The 22,440-nt window shown below is 58.1% G+C and overlaps 2 protein-coding genes across 8 annotated transcripts in view; one reads left to right on the top strand and one right to left on the bottom strand.

Moving 5' to 3' along the window:
- Positions 1-22,440, top strand: part of LOC148774387 (uncharacterized) — a 47,516-nt gene that overhangs the window by 10,045 nt on the left and 15,031 nt on the right. Inside the window, exon 2 of one of the 2 annotated variants that reach the window (XM_088830234.1) lies at positions 1,697-1,738. In XM_088830234.1, coding sequence (XP_088686360.1) covers positions 1,697-1,710 — 14 coding nt within the window. In that variant the 3' untranslated portion in view covers positions 1,711-1,738. Of the gene's footprint in view, positions 1-1,696; positions 1,739-13,221; positions 13,541-22,440 lie in introns of those variants that run through there. The other variant, XR_016035813.1, reaches the window with a different exon arrangement.
- RIPOR1 (RHO family interacting cell polarization regulator 1) lies at positions 1,675-20,835 on the bottom strand. 6 transcript variants are annotated; one of them, XM_088830225.1, is made up of 23 exons: positions 20,681-20,835; positions 12,591-12,717; positions 12,324-12,476; positions 12,075-12,153; positions 11,326-11,349; positions 11,181-11,234; positions 10,872-11,024; positions 10,697-10,760; positions 10,570-10,613; positions 10,366-10,491; positions 9,824-9,972; positions 9,621-9,750; positions 7,833-9,545; positions 7,627-7,748; positions 6,646-6,778; positions 6,248-6,383; positions 5,964-6,125; positions 5,552-5,707; positions 5,188-5,384; positions 5,016-5,099; positions 4,819-4,909; positions 4,058-4,689; positions 1,675-2,136 (listed from the first exon to the last, which is right to left on the bottom strand). In XM_088830225.1, exons 2-22 carry the CDS (start codon positions 12,692-12,694, stop codon positions 4,592-4,594), a joined length of 3,972 nt encoding a protein of 1,323 aa, XP_088686351.1. In that variant the 5' UTR covers positions 12,695-12,717; positions 20,681-20,835; the 3' UTR covers positions 1,675-2,136; positions 4,058-4,591. The 6 variants fall into 6 exon arrangements, with proteins under 6 accessions (XP_088686351.1, XP_088686350.1, XP_088686349.1 ...); XM_088830224.1 differs by lacking the exon at positions 20,681-20,835 and adding an exon at positions 13,521-15,910 and having other exon boundaries at positions 7,627-7,745; XM_088830223.1 differs by lacking the exon at positions 20,681-20,835 and adding an exon at positions 13,521-15,908.

Consider the following 22,440-nt stretch of genomic DNA (forward strand, 5'->3'; position numbering starts at 1 on the left):
ATTGTACAACCCTAAATACACTAAAAGCCACTACTGAATTGTATATTTTAAACGGATGAAATTGTATGGTATGCGGACTAAATCTCAATAAAGCTGTTTAAAAACAAAAAAAAAACTTGGACCAAGCTCTGCAAGGAATGCAGCAATCATCTTTCCCAGACTTGGGTGGTATGCGTTACCTAGCTGGCTAGTCAGCAAATACTTACAGATGTATATATTGGAGGTGTGAACAAGTGATTGCAATGGGGTGTGATTCCCCTCAAACTGTGCTGGGGGAGACGCACGCTCCTATGGGAGGAGCACAGTGGAAGGGAAGCTTCCTGAGGAAATTCGTGATGTTTAGGTTGAAGCCCATTAGGTAACCAGGCATCAGCAAGGCAAGATGAGGAGCATACCACAGAGGGGCAAGCAAGCCCTAAGGATGGTACAGTGAGGTCCATTGCAGACTGAGAAGGTAGGCAGCAGAAGGGGGGCTGGAGAGAGGAACCCACTTAACAGCCCTTGTGAGCCAGGTTGAGGGGGCTGGCATTTTCCCTAAGAGAAACAGACTGTAGTGATGGGTGTGTTTTTAGGAATCACTCTGCACCTTGGAGACTGGATGGGAAAAGGGCAAGACCAGAGGCAGGGAACCTGTGAGGGCGCAGTTTCAGTGTTTAGGAGAGGTCAGTGTATCTGGAAACTGAGCGGTGCCAATGGGGATGAAGAGAAACAGAACTTAGCAATATTTAGGACATTTAATTGTGAAGATTCTGATGGTTGGGATGAGGGCACAGGGGCAAGAATCAAGGGTGAGGCCCAGTTGTGTGGCTTGAGTACCTGGATAGTTGGTAACCCTGAGAGTCCAGGAGGAGAAGCAGGTTTTGAGATGTTTGATTTTGAGCATGCTCTTCAAAAGGTGTCCAGTCAGCAGTTGGATATGAGGGTCGGGAGATGAGGAGAGCGCCATGTGAATCACAGCCATGAGGCATACAGCCTCAGCATATAGATGGAAGCCAGAGAAATGGATAAGGTTGTTCAGGGAGTGTGTTTCAAAAGAGAGCAGCAAGGGGCCTAGAATGGAATGCTGTGGAGCGATGTTTGTAAGATGCTTGAGGAGGAGGAGGAAGCTGTAGGGAGATTCAGAGAAAACAGCTAAAAACGTCAGTGTTAGCATGGCAATTCAGTTGCTTATTCAGCTTCTCCAAGTCAATTCTCTTGGCAGATCCAATATGCTCTGGGTGTCTTCAGAGAGAAATGAGACCTGACCATTGATATCAAACTCAAACTGTGACCATCACCCCACTGCAGGCTTCTGAAACAAGAGGCCCCTTCCTGCAGGTCAATGACAGTCTTATTTTCCAAATGATAGATGTTTTTCCTTAGCAGTTCATATAGGTCTGAGAGTCCTTCCCAAGCTCACCCTCTGTATTACGTCGGCCCCGGAGAGCCAGGTCCAGTAGTCAGGCCAAGAGCCTTCTGTCCATGGCTGAGAGATGGCCTAAATAGGGTCCTCTGGGGATGCCAGGGGTAGGGGGAACATGTCATATGCCCAGGGTTCAGCAAATTGTACCCACACACCAGTCAGAAGCACACAAGGAAGGCACCCCCACTCTGTGGGCAAGACAAAGAAGCAATTCTCTTCCCACATGCCAACCCATCTGCCTCTTTGCCTTTACCAACATCTTTCTTTCTTTCTTCTTTTTTTGGTTCTCTGCAGCTCTGAATACATGAGGAAGGAGAGTAGGAGACTGGAGGAAAGGTAAGGTTGGAAGAGGGCAAAAGGAAAGGAGGTGGGGTGGGGGGATCCAGTGCCCACTGACCCAATAAACTGCATCCTGGACTACCTCAGCCTGGTCCCTTTTTTCACAGCGCAGGCTTATAAGTTTCTCCCGGGGAGAGCCCCAGCAGTGGTGGCCAGGGCATGGCTGCGGCCTTGCTGGACTTGATTGATGGGGTGTTTCTCAGGGTGTCACAGACCTTGGAGGCCCGTTTCCTTCTGTCCCCTCAAAGAGGCTGGCACAGGCTCCACAGGACAGCTGGGCACAGGCTTTCCTTGCTCTGGTGCATCTGACTCCTGGTGGTGTCATCAGCCTCCCGTCATCGGAGGCAGCAGGCTCAAAACTGTCCAGAGTCGCCAGAGTGAGAGCCTCTCTGAACCTGTGTGACAGCAGGGGAGGAGGTGTGCTGGGAGCAGCTTTGCCCCATGGGAAGACCTGTGGGAGCACCTGTGAGGGTGTGCATGTGCTGGGGGAGGGCAGGGTGTGCAGAAGGCAGGACAAGGGCTTCCCCTGCCGCCCCCATCCCTGCCACCTCATAGACGTGGGCCTGAGCGTAGGAGGCCATACAGCCTGACTTTAAGTAACTGATGGAGAGTGGCTGGGTAGCTGTTCTGGGGTTGATCCACTGCTCTGAACTGAGTAGGCTCGATGGGGCAAAGACCCGAGGCTCTTTCTGTCTCGGCTTTGACAGTGCTTCCGCTGTACCTCACAGCACCCTAATTCTAGCTCCTACTCACCCTGACCCTCCAATCCACCCTCACCTAAAGCTAAATACGAGGCTCAGGATTCAGGGCTCTCCTTGTAGAGGACAGAGTTAGGTACCCTATCCCTTCCCAGAATTGGAAAGCAGAGATGTAGGGCCACTCAAATTTCCAGTGACCTGCTGACCCCTGGCAGGGGTGATTTTCCATCCTCCGTTTCTTGCCCAGGCCCTGTGCTCTCCTGTGGGTTGAGCCATGAGCTACTGCTGGTCCAGTCACCCCGCTGCACTTTCCCAGGACCTGCTAGGCCTGTGTTCACTTCCTCTTTCGCCACCACACAGGCCATGCTTTGGATGTCAGTGGACAGTCCTGTCCTCCCAGTGGGGCTCTTGTGGGGCCGCAGGCCTGAGGGACTCTAGGGGTGGTTCTGGGCCTGCAACCCTGCTTCGGGGGTCCTTGCAGCAAGCCCAGGCTGTGGCCAGCTTTGGGTGCTGGCTTGGTCTCTATCAATTGTTTGCCTTCCCCTACCACCGCAGCCGATCATCCCCCTAAAACTGAGCTGACCATCTCTCCCGTGCCGCCCTTCACAGTTACAGAGGGAACACAGCCCATGTGCTGAGGGCGGTCGGCCTGCCCCCACCCAACTGGAATGAGCCACCTGCATCCACACACAGGTGCTTCCTGTGCTCCTTCCTGTTACCGTTTTATTTTTCTGCTCAGCTTGGCTTCCCCAGCAGGTGGTTAAAGGCCCAGCCAAACCTCTTCATACACAGCTCTAAAACACAGAGGGGCAGAGCTCTCTGGGGATCTGGGTCACCCCTGAGGGGGGGACTGTTGGCACCTCATTGGCTCTTCCTGAGTGCAGGCACACAGGCTGTCCCCAGGGTGTCACGCTGCTGTGCTACGGGGATGCCAGAGTGGGCTCAGGACCCGGGGAAGGCCCTCCCCTGCGCTGTCGCCACTGAAAGCTCTGGCGGGACAGGGGAAGGTGCAAGACCTGTTTCTCCAGCCTTGAGTGTGGGCTTCCCTCCGGCCCACCTAAGAACAGACCTGCCATCCTGCAGTCCCACCCTACCCTCAGGTCCCTCCCACTGAATTTGTTAACTTTCTGGGGTTAATAAACTCACGTGAGCCCTCTGCCTGGAGCAGCGTGAGTCTGCCAGCCGTGGCAAGGTCACAAGGTTTTAGTCAGGTTATTACAGAGGGGAGGCTCAGGAACAGGAGGGACTTACTGTTAAGAGAGTCATAGGGCAGCCACCCACATCACCTGCCTCCCCGGCCCCAGCTCTCCCCTCTGCAGGAACCTCCTCTCAGCCCACCCAGCGCTCAAGAACCTCCTTGCGCACAGCCCCTTCTGTAGGAAGCTGCCTTTGCTGAAGTAAAGGCCCAGAAGCCTGGCATTCCCTGACGGGGTTCTGCTGCCCCCTGGTGGCCAGAAGCTCCAGCCACCGCCACACCTTCTCTTCCTGCCTGCTTCCTCTTTGCCTCCCAGCCAAGCCATCCATTCCCAGGACTGGCACCCTTTGGGCCTTCTCTAGGCCAGCTCCAGAGTTTAGCTCCAGTCTAGTCCTATAACGTCCAGGCCCAGGGTACACCCACCTGCAGGCCGGGCCTCCTCAGCAACACTCCACCACCCTCTTCCTCCGCCCTCTTTTCCAAGCCCAGTTCCAGCCTCTGGGCTTCTTCCATCTGCATCTCCAGGGCAAAAGCACATGGTACTGTCACAGTTGGACGGTGGACACACTAGTGTCAGGGCCACAGCCAGAAGATGCTGGAGCAGGAGGTGAGGAGTGCACCAGTCCAGGCTATGTAGGAAAGGCATTTCTGCTTTTTTTTAATTATTATTTTCTGTAAAACTCTGTAAATAAAATACAAAACCAAGGGCAGGACAGAGGCAGGACGGCCAGACCCAGGACACCGATCTATGGCAAGTGTGCTGAGCCAGGGCTGGGAGGCACTTGACTGTGGCACTGACTCCACCAACCCCAAGGACAACAGGAGAATATATTAGATTTTCATTGATAGGAATCTGTGAGGGAGGGATGTCTGGAGCCAGCCCTCATCCTCCCTGCCAGTGCCTGGTAAGCCCTGAAGGTGCGAGGAAGGGGCATTGGGGACCGCTGGGTGGGGAGTTTAGAATGCCGTGCTGGCCATGCTGCCGGGCCCAAAGATGCGGGGCAGGGCATCCAGTGACTCCTCCAGCCTTCGGTGGGCAGACTGTCCCTCTTCTCCTGGAATGGATAAGGATGGGGTCAGGAGTAGCCCTAGCTCCACCCTTCCCTCCCGCCCCTGACCCCATCTATCTCACCCCTACTCCCAGCAGCCAAATGTCCAAGAACTCAACTAGACCCGTGCCTCACCACACTGCTGCAGGCTCTGCCGAGCTGCTTCCCTCACAGCTTCTGTGTCCGTCTGGCAGAGGTACACCAGGGGCTCAATGCCTTCTGGAGCCTACCAGGGAAGAGAGCACTGAGGTGGGCCCAGGGGAGCAGGCTCAGGACCCAGGCTCGGGGAGCTGGGAGGGGAGACAGAGGGTGGGAAAGTTGGCAGCGGTCACCTTGATGCAGCCCAGAGCCAGGCAGCCGGCCACTCTGGTCTGCACATCCTCATCCTCCAGCTGGTCCAGGAAGCACAGCAGGGCCTGGGTAAGGGTGGGAGGGTAAACTCAGTCTGGGACTCACCCTGGGACCCCAGCCTCTACCCTTCCGGGAGGCCTGCCCAACTCTCACCCTTTCCCTGAAGGCGGGGCCCAGCGACAGGCTCCGGAGCTGAGTGCTGACAGCAGCCATGACCTTGTTGTTCCCATGGACAAGCAGAGAGCTGAGGGCCCGGAGCCCGTCCCTTTGGAGCCGCCCCTCAGGTGCCAACCTCAGGGCCTTCAGCACAATAGCCTGGTCATCCGAGTTCAGATTCCGCACCAGTAACACTGAAAGAAGGAAGTTGGGCAGTGGTGGAGGGGGTTGTCAGTTGGAACAAGCTGGCAGGGCAAAATGCCTCCGGGGGTAGGGTCTTTTGTGCCCTCGTGTCCTGCATCTACACCTTCAGACCCGCCCATAGGGCCATGCCACTTTGTGACCAGGGCCACTGCCTCACCCTCCTCAGCTGTCTCGGTTACATAGGCCTCCATGGAGGAGCAGTCCAAGGCTTCGACGTAACTCCAGAACTGGAAGACGGTGAGCTGCTCTCCAGGGCCTGCCTGGCTCCGAGGCAGCTTCTGGCCCAGGGCATCCTCCAGGAACTTGACGCACACTGTGGGAGGCAGGGTTGCAGGTCTCAGGGAGTGGAGGGACCTGGGTCATTAGATGGAAGGGTGCCCCATCCCTGGTGCACGTCCAGGAAGTCCTGGTCCAATCTGGGCCCTTTTGTGCTGAGGCACATGCCTTTGCTATTTCTTCCCACTGCTCAACTCAGAGTGTCTGTGTGGGCTGACCTGGCTTTCCCTAAGGTCCCATCACTGGGGATCTGAGAAAGGAGGGTAGAGGGGGCAGGCCGGTAGCCCACTCACCGGCCTCGGCTAAGCCTGGCTGGCGCAGGGAGAGACGGGCGCTGAACTGATTGCAGAAGGTGAGGAGCACCCGCTCCACAGGGCAGATGAAAGGACTGAGTCCCTCTGTGCATTGGTCCCAGAAGGTCAGGAAGCTGGGCCGAGAGGCCGAGAACTGCACCACTGTGAGGAGATGCAGGAAACTCAGCAACAGAGCAGGCAGGTGGTGAGACAGGTGTGCAGGTGGGCCAGGGCAAGGAGGGAACTCTGGGACACACGCAAGCCAGGGCCCACACAGCCTTTACCTTCCTGGGCAGAGGTGGCAGGCATTTCCCATCGCCTGCTGAGCTCGCATACTGCTTCGAGCACTCGGGCCTCCCGCAGTAGCCGCTCGAGGGCCCATGCCTCCTGGCAGCGCAGGGGCCCAAATGTGCCCAGTTTCTGGAGAACAGGGGTGGCCAAGTAGCTCAGACCTCAAGGTAGAGCTTAGAGAGGATGGAGACCGGGGACTGCAAGTCCCAGCATGCATCGGGAGAGGCTTGGGGGAGCCAGAGTGTGGGAGGTGTTCCATTCAGCAAGAGCCAGGCCCTGGGACATTGGGGAGTGGAACTCAGAGGAGGGGTGAAGGGCCAGGAATGAGGCTCAGGGCTCCCTGGGGGAAGCGGCTACCAGGGGAAGGTGGGGGAAACACCACTAGCCTCACCAGCAGGAGGCGGCTGCAGTGATACAGGTGCTGGACCAAGGCAGCGTCCAGAGCTGGACACTCTGTGCTGAGGGGTCGGGCACTGGGCGAGTCGAGGCTGTCCTCAGCCCCAGGTGCTAGGCTGTTTGGGGGCCTGAGAGAAAGATGGGGTCAACCGCCCCAGGAGCAGACATCATCATCTGGTCACCAGTGAAGTTTTATTAACCTCCCTGCCCCATCCCAGAACAGAACAGATGACACACAAACAACAATGGGCAAGTTCACGGAAGACTTCCAGAAGGAGGGAAAGAGCTGGGACCAACAAGTGGTAGCAGGGGTCTGCCCAGAGCCCATCTGCCCAGGGCCACCTCCAGCTATGACCGATAGCACCGCCGGGGCCAGGACGGGTGGGAGTAGGGCTGCAGGCGGGATGGCCTACGCAAAGTGGACTGCGAGAGGTTGTGGCCCAAGGGGCGCAGGGCACGGGGTCGTAACCTGGGCAGCATCAGAGGGAGGAGGGGCCGCGCAAGATCTTCAACTGGGAGTTGGCAAAGGCCACTCCGGGACAGAGAGCCAAGGGGCCCGGGTGTCTGGGTAGATCGGGATCCAGACAGAGGAGGTTGATGCTGAGGGACCCAGGACGCACAGGGAGGCACAGAAAGGGCTCGTTCATAGCGTGGGTTCAAGCTGAGGCCAAGGAAGAGAGGAGGAGCTGGAGACTCAGGAGCTGACAGGGACCGATGGGGAAGGCAGACACCGCAGGGGTGAGGAGGGAGATGGCCAGAAGCACTGGGGATACAGATGGAGTTGCAAACATGGGCACCAAGGACACACAAGGAGTACATGGGTGGGGTGAACACAGAGGCTCCCACCGGCACCCCCTCCTCCCGCCCACCTCTCGTCCTGCTGCTCTCTCTGCGTGGTCCACCTGGCCCCCTTTCTCACCTCTCTGCTTCACCTGGTACTCACCTCCCCTCTTCCCCCTCACCTCGCCCTTCTCACCTGTCCCCAGGACTGTCATTGTCTTCATCTTCATCCTCGTTGAGGAAGCTGAAGCTCTCCAGGGCGTGCTCCACAGTGATGCTGAGACTAGAGGCCCGGCTCCGAGTCAGGCCTTGTCTCTGCTGGGGTTTGGAAGGGCATCAGAGCTGCTGCCCCTGCCTGGCCTCCCTCCCTGTACTACCGCGGCCCAGTCCGGCCCTCCTCACCATGAGCAGACTCTCCAGCCGGGTCACCTCCTGCTCCAGGCCCTGTAGCTCAGGAAACTGGCCACGATAGTCATCCAGGGCAGCCATCAGGGCCCCCAGAGCCTCTTCCAGCCTCCTGTCCCCAGCCCCTCCAGGTGCCCCTGGAACTGGGGCCAGAGCAGCCCTGGCCACTTTAGGATCTGGATGCTGGGGCACAGGGGCTAGGGGTGAGGGAGGGAGACTTGGGCTCTGACGAATGGCTTCTGGGGGGTCTGGGGAAGGGCTTGTGAGGGGCTCCCAACTGGAACAAGCAGGACTTGGATGGGAGGTGCTGGGGGATATGGGGTCTGCCTGAGTGCAAGGAGTGGAGGCTAGGTAACTACCAGACAGGGGGTCAGTGCCTAGGTGGGGAGGGTCTGTATTTGCAGAGGGGCTGGAGAGCTTGGCAAAGTCTAGAAAAGTGGAGGGGCTTACAGTCATAAGAGTGGGGCTTGTGACAGAATGGGTGGGACTCCTGGTGGTCTGGACTGGGTCCTTCGCATTGGGTATAGTGGTGTTAGTTGACATCTTGGCTTTGGGAGTAGTGGTTGCAATAGTGTGGGTGGGGCCTGTGGTGGTGTAGGTGGGGCTTGCAGTAGTGTGGGTGGGGGCTGTGGTGGTATAGGTGGGGCTTGCAGTAGTGTGGGTGGGGGCTGTGGTGGTATAGCTGGGGCTTGCAGTAGTGTGGGTAGGGCCTGTGGTGGTGTAGGTGGGGCTTGTGGTGATGTGGGTGGGGCTTGTAATAGTGTGGGTGGGGCTTTTGGTGGTATGGGTGGGGCTTGTGGTGTGGGTGGGGCTTGTGGTAGTCTGCACTGGACCTGTGGCACTGGCTGTAGGGCCTGCAGTAATGAGAGTAGAGACCATGGGCTTGTTGGTAGCACTTGCGACAGGGTGTGTCAAGTTTGTGACAATGAGGCTAAGGCTTGCGGTGGTCTGGACTGGGTCTGTAGTACTGGGGGTAGGAGCTGCAGGAGTGAGGGTAGAAAGCACTGGTTTGTGGGCGGGACTTGTGGTGGTCTGGACTGGCCCTGTGGTACTGGGGGTGGGACCTGTGGTAGTGAGGATAGAGACCATGGTCTTGTGGGTAGAAGCTGTGGTAGTGTGAGTGAGGCTTGGAGCACTATGGGTAGGGCTTATGGCACTAGAGGTGGAGCCTGTAGTGGTCTGGGTGGGCAGTTCAGGAGAGCTTGAATTTATGGTCTTGTTAGCTGAGCCTAGGTGAGCAGATGGGGCAGGGCCTGTTGTACTGAGAGTGGGGCTTGTGGCAGAATGGCCAGCATCCAGGGCAGGAGGGACAGGAGCAGGGTGCTCCCCATGGGTGGGGTCTGGGCATGCAGGTGGGCTAGGTCCCCGGACTAGATTTTCTAGGTCTGCAGCCTCTACTGAAGCCTCAGCCAAGGCGGCGTCCACGCTGGCCTCACTGATGTGGCTCAGAGTCCGGCTGTAGGGGGCATGCCCATTGGCCAGGGCTGGGGCCACAGCCCCCTCCTCATCCATGGGCCCAGAAGTGGAGGTCTCAGCCCTACGGAAGGCAACTTGGATGGGCAGGGGCTCAGGTTGCTGCACCAGGGGCCTGGGGGCCGAGGAGTGGCGGGCAGTGCCTGAAAGCTGTGGGCTGGATGAGTCATCAGAAGATTCAGATGACAAGGACCATGCTGTCCCATTCTCCAGCTCTTCCTGACGCCTCAGCATATTCTGGGAGAGAGGAAAGGACATTTCAGGACCACCTCTTCTTGGGGAAGGTGGTGCTAAGCCTGGGATGTGACTCACATAAAAGGCCTGTTCCCGAAGCGAGGGTGTGTCTGGTGGGCTCTGGCTATAGGTGGAGAAGCGCTTGGTGACTGTGGAGGCCTTGTTGACAGTAGAAGCAGCTGAGGGCTGGTCATCCTTGTCAAAGGGACTGGAGAGGAAAGAATCTGTTAGCAGATGCCACAAACCCCAGCCCTGTCTCCAAGTCCCTCAGCCCCACCAACCTCCATGTCACTTCCAAGCTGAGCTTGATGGTGCCGAGGTCATTAATGTCCACTGCTACAACCTGGGGCAAGGCAGCGAACAGGTCCTTGGTCTCACAGGAGACGCTACCTACAACCACATGGTTGGCCAGGCCCTTCAGTTCTGTCACCTGTAGCCAAGAATGCATGGTGGGGTCATAAGGGTGTAGCGATCATGAAACTGTGGGGGATCAGAGGTCTGAACCTGCACAGTCACAGGGTCATGGGGCCATGCAGGCTTGAAGCATTCTGGGAGCATGGGGATCACAGAGGTCTAAATCTATAGTCACTATGGTCATGGGGTCACAGTCTCATGGGAGTTCAGGGATCAAATATTCACCAGGTCAGAAGATCACGGAGAAATCACAGTGTCATGAAGGTCAAGGGGGTCACACATTCACAGGGACAAGGAACCAGGTGGGGGTCACAGGCATTAAGGGTCTCAAGGTCATGAAGGTCTAAAGGGGTTCACAGGTCAGAGTCACAGGATCTTGGTATCCTATGGTTCTGGGCAGAGACGTCACCTTGATGGACAGGAATTCCGTAAGCAGAGGCAGAAAGACGGTCTCCTCACTGTCCCAAACCTGCTTTCCACTACTCTCTATGCGGCCTCGTAGTTTCCAGCGCTGACGCCCATATTTCATGTAGATCTAGGGGAAGAGGCAGGATGAAGCAGACTTCCACGTTGTGACCCCGCCACCCCAGCCCCTCCCTTCCCATCCTTCTACCTCATACTGGTCACCAACACACAGCCTGGCGAAGCCGGCCAGCCCTGCGAGTGGGGGAGAAGGAGATGAGCTGGGTCTCAGGCACACACTTCCCCCGCACCCCAGCCGACACCTCACTGCTCGGTACCTTTCATCCGGAGGTGGAACTCGCCCAGCTGTGCTTCCAGCTCACTCTCCAGCAGACACATGCTCTGGACGGAGAGATGGGGGCGGGGGGAACGACAGGAAGAAGTCACAAGCCAGTCCCCTCCCACCAACTTACTGTACCCTGTGCCTCGGCCTCAGGGGCACACATCCCTCACCTCTGTGTACTCGCGATGCCCTCGAGTAGCCTCGGCCAGGCTGTCCCGGGCCTCACGGCTCCCCGGGGAGCCGGTGCTGTAGGCACGGACCATGTTGTAGGCGCCGTCCCGGAGACGCCGCTGCACGCAGTATGACTCATACAGTTCATCAATCTGGGCAGAGGAGTGGGGTGGCAGAGGGGGACTAAGACTCACTGCTGGGGTTGCTCCCCCGGGGCCTCCCCCAGGGCCTACCATCACCCGCTCTCCCTGTGACACCCGACCCCCCACCCCAGGCTGCAAGCTCACACAGGTATGCCGCACCAGTACCTTGCTGGCATGGAACTCCAGCCGTCGCAGGAAGCGTTCAATGGACTTGACTTGCTGGGGGAAAGGTGTGTTAGAAGCCTGAGGCCCAGCGCCCTTTACCTACCTCCAAGTCAACCTCTTCCAACACCATTCTCTATACACTCACCTTGTCCAGGTCATACAGGAAGCCCTGCAGGGAGAGGGTTGGGGGGGGCACATTAGGAGGTAGGCGAAGAACTCCAGCAGGGGCACCGGCTTGGCCAGACCATCCAGCGCCTTTCCCTCCCAGGCTTCCTCCTCTCACACCACAGCCCGCAGCCATTCCAGTCAAAGCAGGGACTGGTCTACCTTCTCACATGCCTGGTCTCTGCTAGTGTCAGAGATCTGGTCTCCAGGACCACTCCAGTACTCTTTCCCCTGCCTCTTCTGTGAGATCCCTCCCCTGGCCTACTGCCTTTGCAACCATCGACCATCCCTAGGACGAGAGCTCTGTGCCTCCTCATGCTCGGTTCCCCCAAACAGGGAACTCCTGTTGATTCTTCAAGACCCAGCAGAAATGGTTCTTTCTCCACGAAGTCCTGAACTATTCCCCGGAAAAAACCACGGTTCTTGCTGAGGACCACCAAAACCTAATCTCAATATAATCTCCAAGTCAGCAGGGTTTGACCCACCCCACTGAAAGTTCCCAGGGGGCAGGCAGTGGGTCATAGGCAGAAAGTACTGGCAGCCTGGGAAGGCAGAAGAGAGAAACCTCCTATCAGTTTTGCCTGATACCCCTTTTCTTGTCACACCTGGACTGAGTCACCCCAGAAAACAGCTCTGATGTTAGCCAGCACTGGCCCTGCCCAGCCCCCCAACACCACAAGAGCAAAGAGCATTAATCCAGGACATACAGAATGTCAACTCTTCACTCACCAGGCGGGAATTCCTCTTGGACTCCCTTATCTGTCCTTGGAGTTTCTCCTGCTCCTGCTGGTGCACTTCCAAATAGGCCCTGGGTAAACGGTGACCACAGAGTTCTCTTACTTCTCCAGCCTCTGTCTGCCCAAGGAAGGGGCAGTGAGGAGAGGGAGTGAAGCTGGGGAAGGTTCCCATTAGCAGGAAGGGCAGAGGCCTTAGGGAGGGAGGGATCCTGGGACAAGGGGTTGGGAGAGCACTGCTTACGTCAGGCCTCGCTTGAGCGCAGTGTACACCAGGTCCAGGCGCTCAGGCTGCGGGACCTTGGGGGCCGGGTGAGCCACTGAAAACATCTTGGACACCCGGGAGAGCGCCGGGGGCTTCCGTGGGGGCCCCGGGGGACTGAAGACCGGGAAGCTCCTGAAGGAGAGACTGCACTCAGAAAGAGCTAAGAAGTCCTTCCCCACACCCTCACTAGCACACCCCAACCCGGTCAGCCTCCCTGGACCCGGTCAGCCCCACTCTGCTGCGTACCTGGGCCCCCGCTCCTGGCTGCCGAGGACGCCTGCGAAGGACTGGCTCCTACTGACCCGGGCGCTGAGCAGGCGGCGCTGCGGCCGAACCGACAGGGACATCATGGAATGAGTCCGCGCGGGGCTCCCTGGGGGTGGCGAGAGCGGGTGTCCAGCGCCAGTCAGGCCCTTGAAGCCCCCTCCCTGCAGCCCGCTCTCTTTCTCAGTCCCGCCGGACACCACCGCTTGCCGCCCGCAGTCCAAAACGCACCGGCCGGGGCCCTAATGACAGGGCGGCCGCGGGTGACTCGGTCTCGGACTCAGCGTGGCCTCGGCTCGGCCCCCACTTCCTGCAGAGGTGCAGGCTCCGCCTGCCGCGCGGGGCAGGAAGGGGGGTCGCGCTGGGACCCTCCCTGGGCTGGGAAGGGGCAGGAAAGGGGCGGGGCAGGCAAAGAATGTGCGGAAGCGTCTGTTTACCCGGCGTGGGGCGGGCTCCCCAGCCCTGCCCCTGACCTCCTCCCCCAAGTGGGGCCAGGAGCTCCCACGCCCGCACCCCGAGAGGCCGCGGGAGGTCACGGGGCGGGGCGGGGTGCATGCTTGGAGCCCAGCGGAGCGGTCTGGCAGGCCCGGCCTGCGCAGGTTGGGTTCCCCAGACCCGCCCGCCCCGCGGAAGCTGCTCCCCTCTGGCCGCCGCCCGCCGGGAGGCGCCCAAAGCCCGGGGATTCCCAGGGTGGGGGGCAGTGCCGAGAAGGGCCCCGCCCCCTCCTCTTCCCTGAGACTCCGACCGGGAAACTGAGTCGCAGACAGCCGCCTTCGCCCGGACCTTAGAGGGAAGAGATCCTCGGCAAAGCCCCACACAGGTCCGGCGAACCCCGCGCCCCGGGCGCCCAGAACTCGGCCCGCACGCCCCTGGGACAGCCCGGAGCCTCCGCAGCCCCAGACCAGGCCCTACCTCTCTTCTTGGCGCTCATGGTAGGTCCGGGACAGCCCCCTAATCCCCGCGCTGGCCCCCCCGAGTCCACGCCGGCCCAGGGCCCCTCGGTGCCGGCCCGGCTGGACTCCGTGCTCGCTCCCAGAGACTCTGGCTCCGGCTTCAGCTCCTCCCGGCGCCGCCCCCCGCCCAGTTCCTGCCGCCTGACTCAGCCCGCCAGGATGGGGCGGGACCGGCCCGATCAGGGGGGCACCGGGCCCTCGGCCCCCCTGGCCTCTGGGAGGGATGACTGGGGGGTTCCCCTCGGGCTGGGGACTGGCGGGGATCTTCTCAGCTGGGTCTGGAGTGCGGGTAAAGGGAGTTGAGCGTGGCGGTGTATATGGAGGGATAAACAGAGTGAAGACAACGGGGGCGGGGGTGTTGAACTGAGTGTAGTTAACAACACAGGGGGCTTATAGAGCGCCTGCTGGAGGGTGCTGAGAGAGGGCTGAGTACAGAGGGCTAAGAGATGGGGTTCTGAGTGTGTGAGGTCTTCTGAGAGAGCAGAAGTAAGGGCTGCGGGTGCTGAGTGGACGGACTATGCGGAAGGATGGCAGAGAGGCACTGAGCATGAGGCGGCCCTGAGGCTGAGAAGGGCGGACCTTAAAGTGGGCGACGGGATCAACCCCGTATTATGTGCTGCTGCCCCCAGAAGGAAGAGAAGGAACTGGGTGCAGAGTCCCACAGCACCGTGCACCACCCCCAACCCTCCACCCACAGAAGCGGTGCTTAGTCTGGGGGACTCCCTCCACCCCCAGGCCATAGGGAGAGGATCAGGTCCCACTGCTGATCAGTACTTTCTCTCCAGCAGAAACTGCCTCCTAGGACAGAGGCCCCATCCTCTGGCTCCCAGCTTGCATGGGCTGAATCCCCTTGGTGTTGGCCCTTTCTTGCCCCCAGTATCTTTCCATTCACTATCCCCATCCAACTCTTGCCTGGATAGAGGCCACCATGCGCAGGGTCCACTGGGCATCTCATCCCCTCAGAGGGGCTAGGTGCTCCCCCACCCCATAAACACTCCTGCTCCCTGATGCTCCATTCAGCCGTCCTGGGCTTACTTTCTCCCCAAAAGACTGAGGTGGGCCCAGGCATCTGCATTTCCAGTCAGTCACCCCCACCCCCATCCCTGGATACAGATTCAGATGCAAAATGTCCTAGGATCCTAGTTTGAGAAGTGCTATCTCCCCCTCCCTCCTTGAAGACAGTGCTGTGCCCGCCTACTCTGGCAGCTATCCATAGCTATGGATTGCCCACCACTCTCTGCCCTCCACCCTCCATGGGAACACCCCAGCCTCATCACCTGGCTCTGGAGTGCCCCCCTTCCTAAATCAGAACCACACTGACCACAACTTTCAGGCTCTCTCCATCACCCCCACCTCACCTGCCTTCTACCTGAGACCTCCTGAAGTTCTCAGCTCATTTATTCAACTATTTACTAAGTAACAATCTTATTTCAGTTGCTGGAGAGGCAGCAGTTATTACACAGACAACACCCTGCACAAAGCTCACAACCTGCCTCTGCTTCCTTTCTCCCTGCCACCTCCCTCCCACGTTCCCGGCACAGCCTTCTCCCCAGCCTGGATCTGCAGCCATCACTCCAGCTTGCCTGCCTGCTACCAATATCCCCGGCACTCTGGGCTACTCCCTTAAGGGGCAGAAACCAACCCTGGGCAACCCAACCCCCTGCCTTCTCTGCACCTGCACACAGGCTAGTAGGAGCCACCAGAGGCCTTGGCACAGCAGCTGGGTTGGAAAAGAGTAAGTCTCAACCTCAGCCAGGCTCTTGTTTCCCATGCGGGAAATCCTCACGTGTGGCCCTAGCCATCCCTCTCCCTTCCCATGGAAGATGCTTCAGTCTTTCGCCACAAACCTCAAACAAGTTCCAGTCACTCCCACATAAAAGGTGAAAACAACCCTGGAAATATCCGAATGCCCACCAGTGAATATAATAGAATGCTATACAATGAAAAGAATGAACAATATACAACTACATGCAACAACAGGGGTGAATCCTACAGACATAATGCTGAGTGAAAGAAGCAAGACCACAAAGAGAAGATACATGTACGAGTTGATATGACGTTCAAAAAGAGTTAACCTGTGGCAGCAGAAGTCAGAATAGTAGTGACTATTAATAGCAGTGACACTAGCCCTGGGGAGTAGTGACTGGAAGGGTGTACAAGGGGGCTGACAGGGTACTGATTATGTTCTGTTTCCTAATCTGGGTTCTATTTCCTGATCCTAGATGGGTGTGTTCCTTTGTGAAAATGTATTGTGAGCTGTCCACTTAGGGCATGTACCCTTTCTGTATGAATATTCTATTTCAATACAAAGCTAACTTTAAATAAATCAACTATAAAAAGAAATGACCCCTCTGTGGACTCCCAGTCTCTTTCCAGCTACCCCACCCCTCACCCTATTTGGCTCTTTCAGAGCCAAGTTTCTTGAAGAGGTGTGTCCACCTCCACCTCCTCTCCCCATCCACCCACTCTCTTCCTACCCTGTCCAGTTTCTGTACCCAGCACTCCCGACTGGTCTGGATGACAAGGTTGCCAGTGACTTCCCCGTTGCTGAATTGCGTGTTCAATGTTTAGTCCTTATCCTGCTTGATCTGAGCAAAGCTTTTCATTGGGCAGTTCTCTTCCTCTTCCTCAAGCCTTTCCTTCTCTTGGATTTCAAGAGGCAACACGCCCCTGGCTTTCTACCTCTCTCTCTGGCTGCACATCTTATTTTCCCACAGGGATCTGTCTTTCTCCCCATCCCCAAATGGTCTTCATCCTCCTCCCCACTCATGGACTGGGCATCTCTCCCACAGCTCAATGCCATCTAAAGGTTCCCAGCTTCCTTCTCTCTTCCTTGCCCAAACCGTTCTGAGCACCAGGCCTGTTCATACAGCTGCCTGCCTGATGCCTCCCGGAAGCTGAGCAACAAACTGGAGTGGGTTACTAGTGATGTGCTGAATTTGAAGTCCCTGAACTAAAGTCACCACTTTGCTCCGCAAACCTGACTCTCCCTTCTCTCTCCATGACAGGCCCATCATCTATGTATCCAGTTGTTCAAGACACAAACTAAGAAGCATCCTGGATGCCTCAGTCTCTGTTACCTACCCACACATCTACTCAGTCACCCAGTCCTGCCAACTCTGGCATCTGTCCCGTCACATCCACCCCCTCTGCTAGAACTCAAGTTCAAGCCATCACCTGTTCTCACCTAGAATCCTACAACAGCTTCCTAATGGATTCCCTGTCTCCATGCTAACCCACAATGATCTGTTTTTTTTTTTTTTTGGCTGCGCTGGGTCTTAGCTGTGGCACTCAGGATCTTTAGTTGCAACATGTGGGATCTTAATTCCCCGACCAGGGATCAAACCTGGGCCCCCTGCTTTGGGAGCGTGGCATCTTAGCCACAGGACCACCAGGGAAGTCCCATGACCTATTCTTCATTCAATAACAGCATTACCCCTCTTGAAACTCCAGTCACCTGACAATACTAAAAACTCCTTTATCAACTGCTTTCTATGCCAGGCACTGTGCTTAATTAATAAACATCATCTCATTTAATTCTGGCAGCAACCCTATGGGGTGAGTCCTATTAGCCCCACTTCACAGATGAGAAACCTGAGGCTAACTGGCTGTGTGACTTCAGGAAGACATTTCCTAACATTTCTGGACTGCAGATATCCATCTGTTAAATGAGGATAACAACAGTAATAATAACAACTATCTCTCAGGGCTGTTGGGAGGATGAAATAAGATACTTCCTCTATTGGGAGTTTTCGGGGAAGGGAGAACTGCATGTACGGTAGGGAAGTTGGGGTGGACACAATACCTCATTGTAAGCACACAGCAAATATTAACTGCTGTTATTAACAAGTATTAATCGGACACGACTGAGCGACTTCACATTCACTTCTCACTTTCACACATTGGAGAAGGAAATGGCAACCCACTCCAGTGTTCTTGCCTGGAGAATCCCAGGGAAGGGGGAGCCTGGTGGGCTTCCATCTATGGAGTCACACAGAGTCGGACACGACTGAAGTGACTTAGCAGCAGCAGCAGCAGCAATCTGCCCGAGATGATCCAGCTGTTAAGTAGTAGGGCCAGGACTCTATATCTTTCACATCCTTCTATTTGAACTCTTGTGAAACATCCATGGGCATCCCCCTGCTGCTGCTGCTGCTGCTAAGTCGCTTCAGCTGTGTCCGACTCTGTGCGACCCCATAGACGGCAGCAGACCAGGCTCCGCCGTCCCTGGGATTCTCCAGGCAAGAACACTGGAGTGGGTTGCCATTTTCTTCTCCAGGGCATCCCCCTACCCCAAGGATAAAGTCCAGACTCCCTAACATGACTTGCAAGACCTTCAGGCTCTGTTCCTCCCCTCACATACCTTCCCCCTCCCCTCACAGTCCTCTGCTCCCCCAAGGTCCTTCTGCTCCAGCTACCATGAATTCTCTCCAGGCCTATAAGCAGCAGCTCTCATTGACCCTAGTCCCCCTCCCACTACTCTCAGCCTGACCTGCTCCCTCTCTTTTTTCTTTTACCCTACTACCTCTTCCTTCAGGAAGCCTGCCCTCAACTGGTTCCCTCTTGTAGGCGCCTCATAGCTTCCTCTGTCTGATCCCTGAGGTCACATAACTCTGTTGTCAGTTCTCCTTTAGGGTCTGTCTTCTAACCAGACTGGGAGCTCTGGGGGCTGAGGCCTGCCTGCTCTGCTCACTGCGGTGTCCTCCGTGCCCTGCACCAAAGCAGTGGAGGCGGCAGGAGCTGAGTCTGCGCTGGGGGCTGATGGAACTGGGATGCTCTGAGCTGCTGCAGGGGTACATTTCCAGTCCCTGTCCCCCCAACTCCCCTACCTCATGGTCAGTTTCCTCTTCCCTTCCTTCCTTTCTGATTGTATCAGCAAGTGGAGTTGTGGGGGTGCCCAGGCCCCTCCCCCCCAGGACAGGGCACGGTGGGGGATCCCTGGGAGTCTGGAACTGAGTGGGTGGGCTGGACTCAGAGGAGGCTGACCTTCCCATCAATTTTCTTTCTCTGACTGGGCTTCTGCCACAGGGCCCAGATGGCCATAGAGGGTCCAAATGACCATCAGAATATTAATCTGACAATTCCAGGGGGTGACTAGGCACAATCTCCCCTGCCGGGGGCGAGGAGAAAAGCTGAACCCCTTGAGCTAAGAGAGAGGATCCACCTCAACTGGAGGAGGGGCTGGCTGATAAGAGTCAGGGGACTCTCTGGACTCTCGCCAGCCCTTAAGTCTGTTCTGGACATGGGAAAGAACCCAGGTCTCAAGGGTATTGGGACCTGTGGCATGGCCAGCAGGAGCAGCTAAGAAAGAAACTCTGGTCGCCTGCGTGGCCCCAGACCCCACAGCCTTCAGTCCCCTCTTCAGGCTGAAACTGCTGCACTTATGTGGGGCAGGAGCTCTTGCCACCTGTGCTGCCTAGCTCAGAGGAATGCCAGGCCAGCCGCTTTCCCGGGAGTCCCCCAGCCCGCCCCGCCCTATGGCAGGCTAGCCCAGGACAGAGGTAAACAGACTAAAAATAACCGGGGCCAGGGGCGGCTACGAGGAAGAATGGGGTCCCTCCCGAGCCTGCCCCTGTCTCCATGGCAACTGCCCCAAACCCGGCTGCTGACGTCATGCCGCAGCTGCGGGGAGCAGGGAGGGAGAGGGGCCGCGGTGCGGCCTGGGACCCCCCACCCCGGAACCGGGCGGAGGCGGCCGGGTGGCCTCACTTCCTGCCGGCCCCCTCCCTGGTCAGCTGGTCACATTCCCCGGACAGCGGCGCACTGGAAGCCTTGTGGCCTCCCCCGGCCTGGGCCTAGCAGAGGCGCTAGTCGGAGCTGCAGCACGCGATGGGCCTGCAGTGACTCAGCCACGTTCTCCTTGCCTGCTTTTCCACCCGGGGAGGACCCGGCCCGGTGCCCTGTGTGCTCCCTTCACCCCCACCCATTTCCAGGTACCCCTCTGCAACTGCTGGCCCACAGGACCCAGGGCGGGGAGGGCGGGCTGAAGTGAGAAATAAGCCTCCTGTCTCCCTGGACTATTTTGTACCTCCCACTCCAGTTCTCATCTCTCCCCCAACCCCATCTCTACCCTCCATGCCAGGGAAGTGGTTAGTACAGTGGCAATAATTCAGATTTGGGTCTAATTCCCACTTCTCTCCAAACCAGCTGTGTGACCTTCACAATATTACTTAACCTCTCTAGGCCAGTTTCTGCATCTGCCAGATTGTCTGTTAACCATCCTCAGGAGGCTGTACCGACAGTTGCAATACAGGCCCAGTGCAAGCCCCATAGATGGCCCATCTTAATGTTACACTAGACTGCACACAGTAGGTGCTTGGCCAGCCAACCCGTACTTGTATTAGAAAACAACCCAGAACTGGCTGAGATGGTTCAATCTCTGAGGCCAGACTCTAGTCTCGGGGAGAGGAGAATAGAGGGTGCTAAAGCCAGGCTTACCCAGACCCCTAGCCCCGGTGAGCAGCCCCTTCCCCAAACCGGTTCTGCAGGGTGCCGAGGCCTGGCTGCTTGCAGAGTCCCCACACCAGCCTTTCATTTTCAGGTACAGGGTCTTTTCCCCCACCGAGCCAGGCGATCCTCTCCAGCCTCCGCCAGATTTGGGCGAAGAGTCCAGCCCAAGGCCAGATTGGCTACCTCGGGTCGGGCCCCAAATCGGCTTAGTCCAGCCGGTGGGGCCAGAGAGATTAGCTCATCTGGTAGGCGGGCTTGCGCCCCTCGGGGCCCTCTCCCCATTCCCAACTCAGTTTCTCCCGCAGCGAGGGCAGCGGGGCTCCCGGTGAGCGTCTGTGCCAGCACCCAGGCTGACGCCTAGGGCCCACCCTCAGGCCTGGCCCACCCCAGAGCCCCGGGGCTCGGGCCGCCTGGGCCTGGCCGTGGGAGGGGAGGCGGCAGCGCCGCGTGCGGCAGGCCCCGAGGCGGCAGCCTTTGTGGCCGTGCTCCGTGCCCGAGAGGAGGGTAGGAACGACACCATGGGGCCTGGGTCCCGGGGATGGGGCGACACGGGACAGGGCCGCAGCGGGGGCAGCAGATCCGGGACTCCCCAGACGGGGGGAGGCACCAGAACCGCCGCGCCCGAGCCCCGCCCGGACCGCGGGCCCCGGAAACGGCGGGGACACTCACATGGCTGTGCTGGCTGAGCGGACCTCGAGCTCTCCGTGCACTCGTCGCGGCCGGGTCAGGTCGCGCCGCAGCTGCCGCTGTCGCCGCCGCCGGTGCCCGCCCCTCCCTCTGCTCCGCCGCCTGCCGCCCAGACGCCCCGCTCCTCCCCTGGCCGGCTGGGCCCCACCCCCTGCGCGCCCGAGGCTCTAGCACCCCTGGAGGCGCCCGCGGCTCGCTCCGCCCTCTCCGCTAACCCGGCAGCGGGGTGGCCCGCGGCGTCCACCGGCTCGACCGGGCAGGGTGGAGACGAGAGGGATCCTGGAGGATACGCGGCGGTGGGAGTTCTCAGCGTTTGGGGTCGGGATCCACGGGAATTGGGCGGCTTTCGGAGAACCATTAGCAAAGGCAGGAAGGGGACATTCCTTCCTACGCAGACCCCCAAACCTAGTGCACCGGGGAGCCTGGTTTGCCTGGTACCTCCACAGATCCCGTGGGCTCCAGAGACCTTTCAGGCCCCTACATCTATAACAGGTCCTGGAACGGCCACTGCTGGGTTGGGTTGGCTGGAGGAACTGATCAGGGCCAGTTTCAGGGCGGGGAACAGGAAGGCCTGAAACCTGCTCATCAGACAGACAGCTTCTGGGTCTGGACACTGCCCCTCAGCCCTGCCCCTCTGCCAGCCTCAGTTTCCCTGCTCTGGGGGCAGGCTGCCCTTCCTGCCACCATCTGGCCAGTAAGTCTGAGCTCTTAGCTAGGCCACGTGTTCACCACTCCCTGGGTACCAACATCTGTGGAGTCTCAGGCTCACTCTGGGAGCATGGATGAGGACCCTGGCAAGATATGGGTACCTGCTGGCCAAGGGGGCCAGAACCCAGTCTTTTTCAGTAAAGGGCTACAGTGCTGGCTCGCCCCTGGAGTGGGCTGAGATGGAGCTCACAGCTGACCTCACACTGGACTCAAAGGGTCAGCTCCACTCCCCCACCCTTCCCCTCAGTAAAATAACACTGGTCCTCTCCAATCCTGAAAGCTCTCCCACCTGTCAGGCTTCACTCTGTAGTCCATCGTCTTCAGAGGCTGCACAAACATACCCACAATGGTCCGAGGGATTTTAACAGATTTCTAAATATCTGCCTCCCCTCCTCCAGAGGTTCGAGTGAGGGCGGCAAGGGGCCCTCAGGGGCACTGACATCCTTTCCCTCACCTGCTCTTACCAGAGACACAGGTCACCCCATTCGCCCCCCCTCCAGCTCCTCCTCTTTGCCTTCCTTTGAAGCACCCTTTTTTTCTGTGTCAGTAGACCTGGGAACTGCTTCCAGAGACTGGGTTCTTTCTGTTTCTCCCACCCTACAATATCATCCAATCGCAGGACTTCATCCATCCACTGCTGAACATCCCGAGCCTTCCTCTGTGCGGAGCCCTCTCCTGTTCTGAGCCACCTGGATGACCCAGCAGATCTCATAACCTTCCCAGAGGGACTTCTCTTCCCTGATTCTCATTTCTGCAAAGCACCACTGTCCATCCAGGCTCCCACCTGAGTGAGGCTGGGCCTCTCTGGAGCTCTCAAAACTGGCACCAGTTGGTCCCTGCCCATGTTCACGGCGAGGCCAACTCTGACCATCTTCTCTGAAGACAGCCTCTCCTTGGTACTCTCTTTCCCCACATCCTGTGGACTCATGCCTTTGTGTCACCACCAGGAAGCGCGTGTGCTCATGTGTGTTCACTGTGTGTCTCTAAGCTCTGTAGGCAATACAGCTCTCCTCATCACCAGTGTCCCTGGCTCA

This window comes from Moschus berezovskii, chromosome 22 (assembly GCF_049115385.1).
Source record: "Moschus berezovskii isolate FMDL1 chromosome 22, NW_MosBer_1.0, whole genome shotgun sequence".
Classification (NCBI taxonomy): Eukaryota; Metazoa; Chordata; class Mammalia; order Artiodactyla; family Moschidae; genus Moschus; species Moschus berezovskii.

Excerpts from the sequence above, each read along its gene's own strand:
- RIPOR1 (XM_088830221.1), bottom strand. Across the intron at positions 9,973-10,365 it reads CGGAATTCCTGTCCATCAAG|GTGACAGAACTGAAGGGCCT; the intron begins GTGACGTCTCTG and ends TCTTGGCTACAG. Across the intron at positions 6,384-6,645 it reads ACTGCAGCCGCCTCCTGCTG|AAACTGGGCACATTTGGGCC; the intron begins GTGAGGCTAGTG and ends CCTGTTCTCCAG.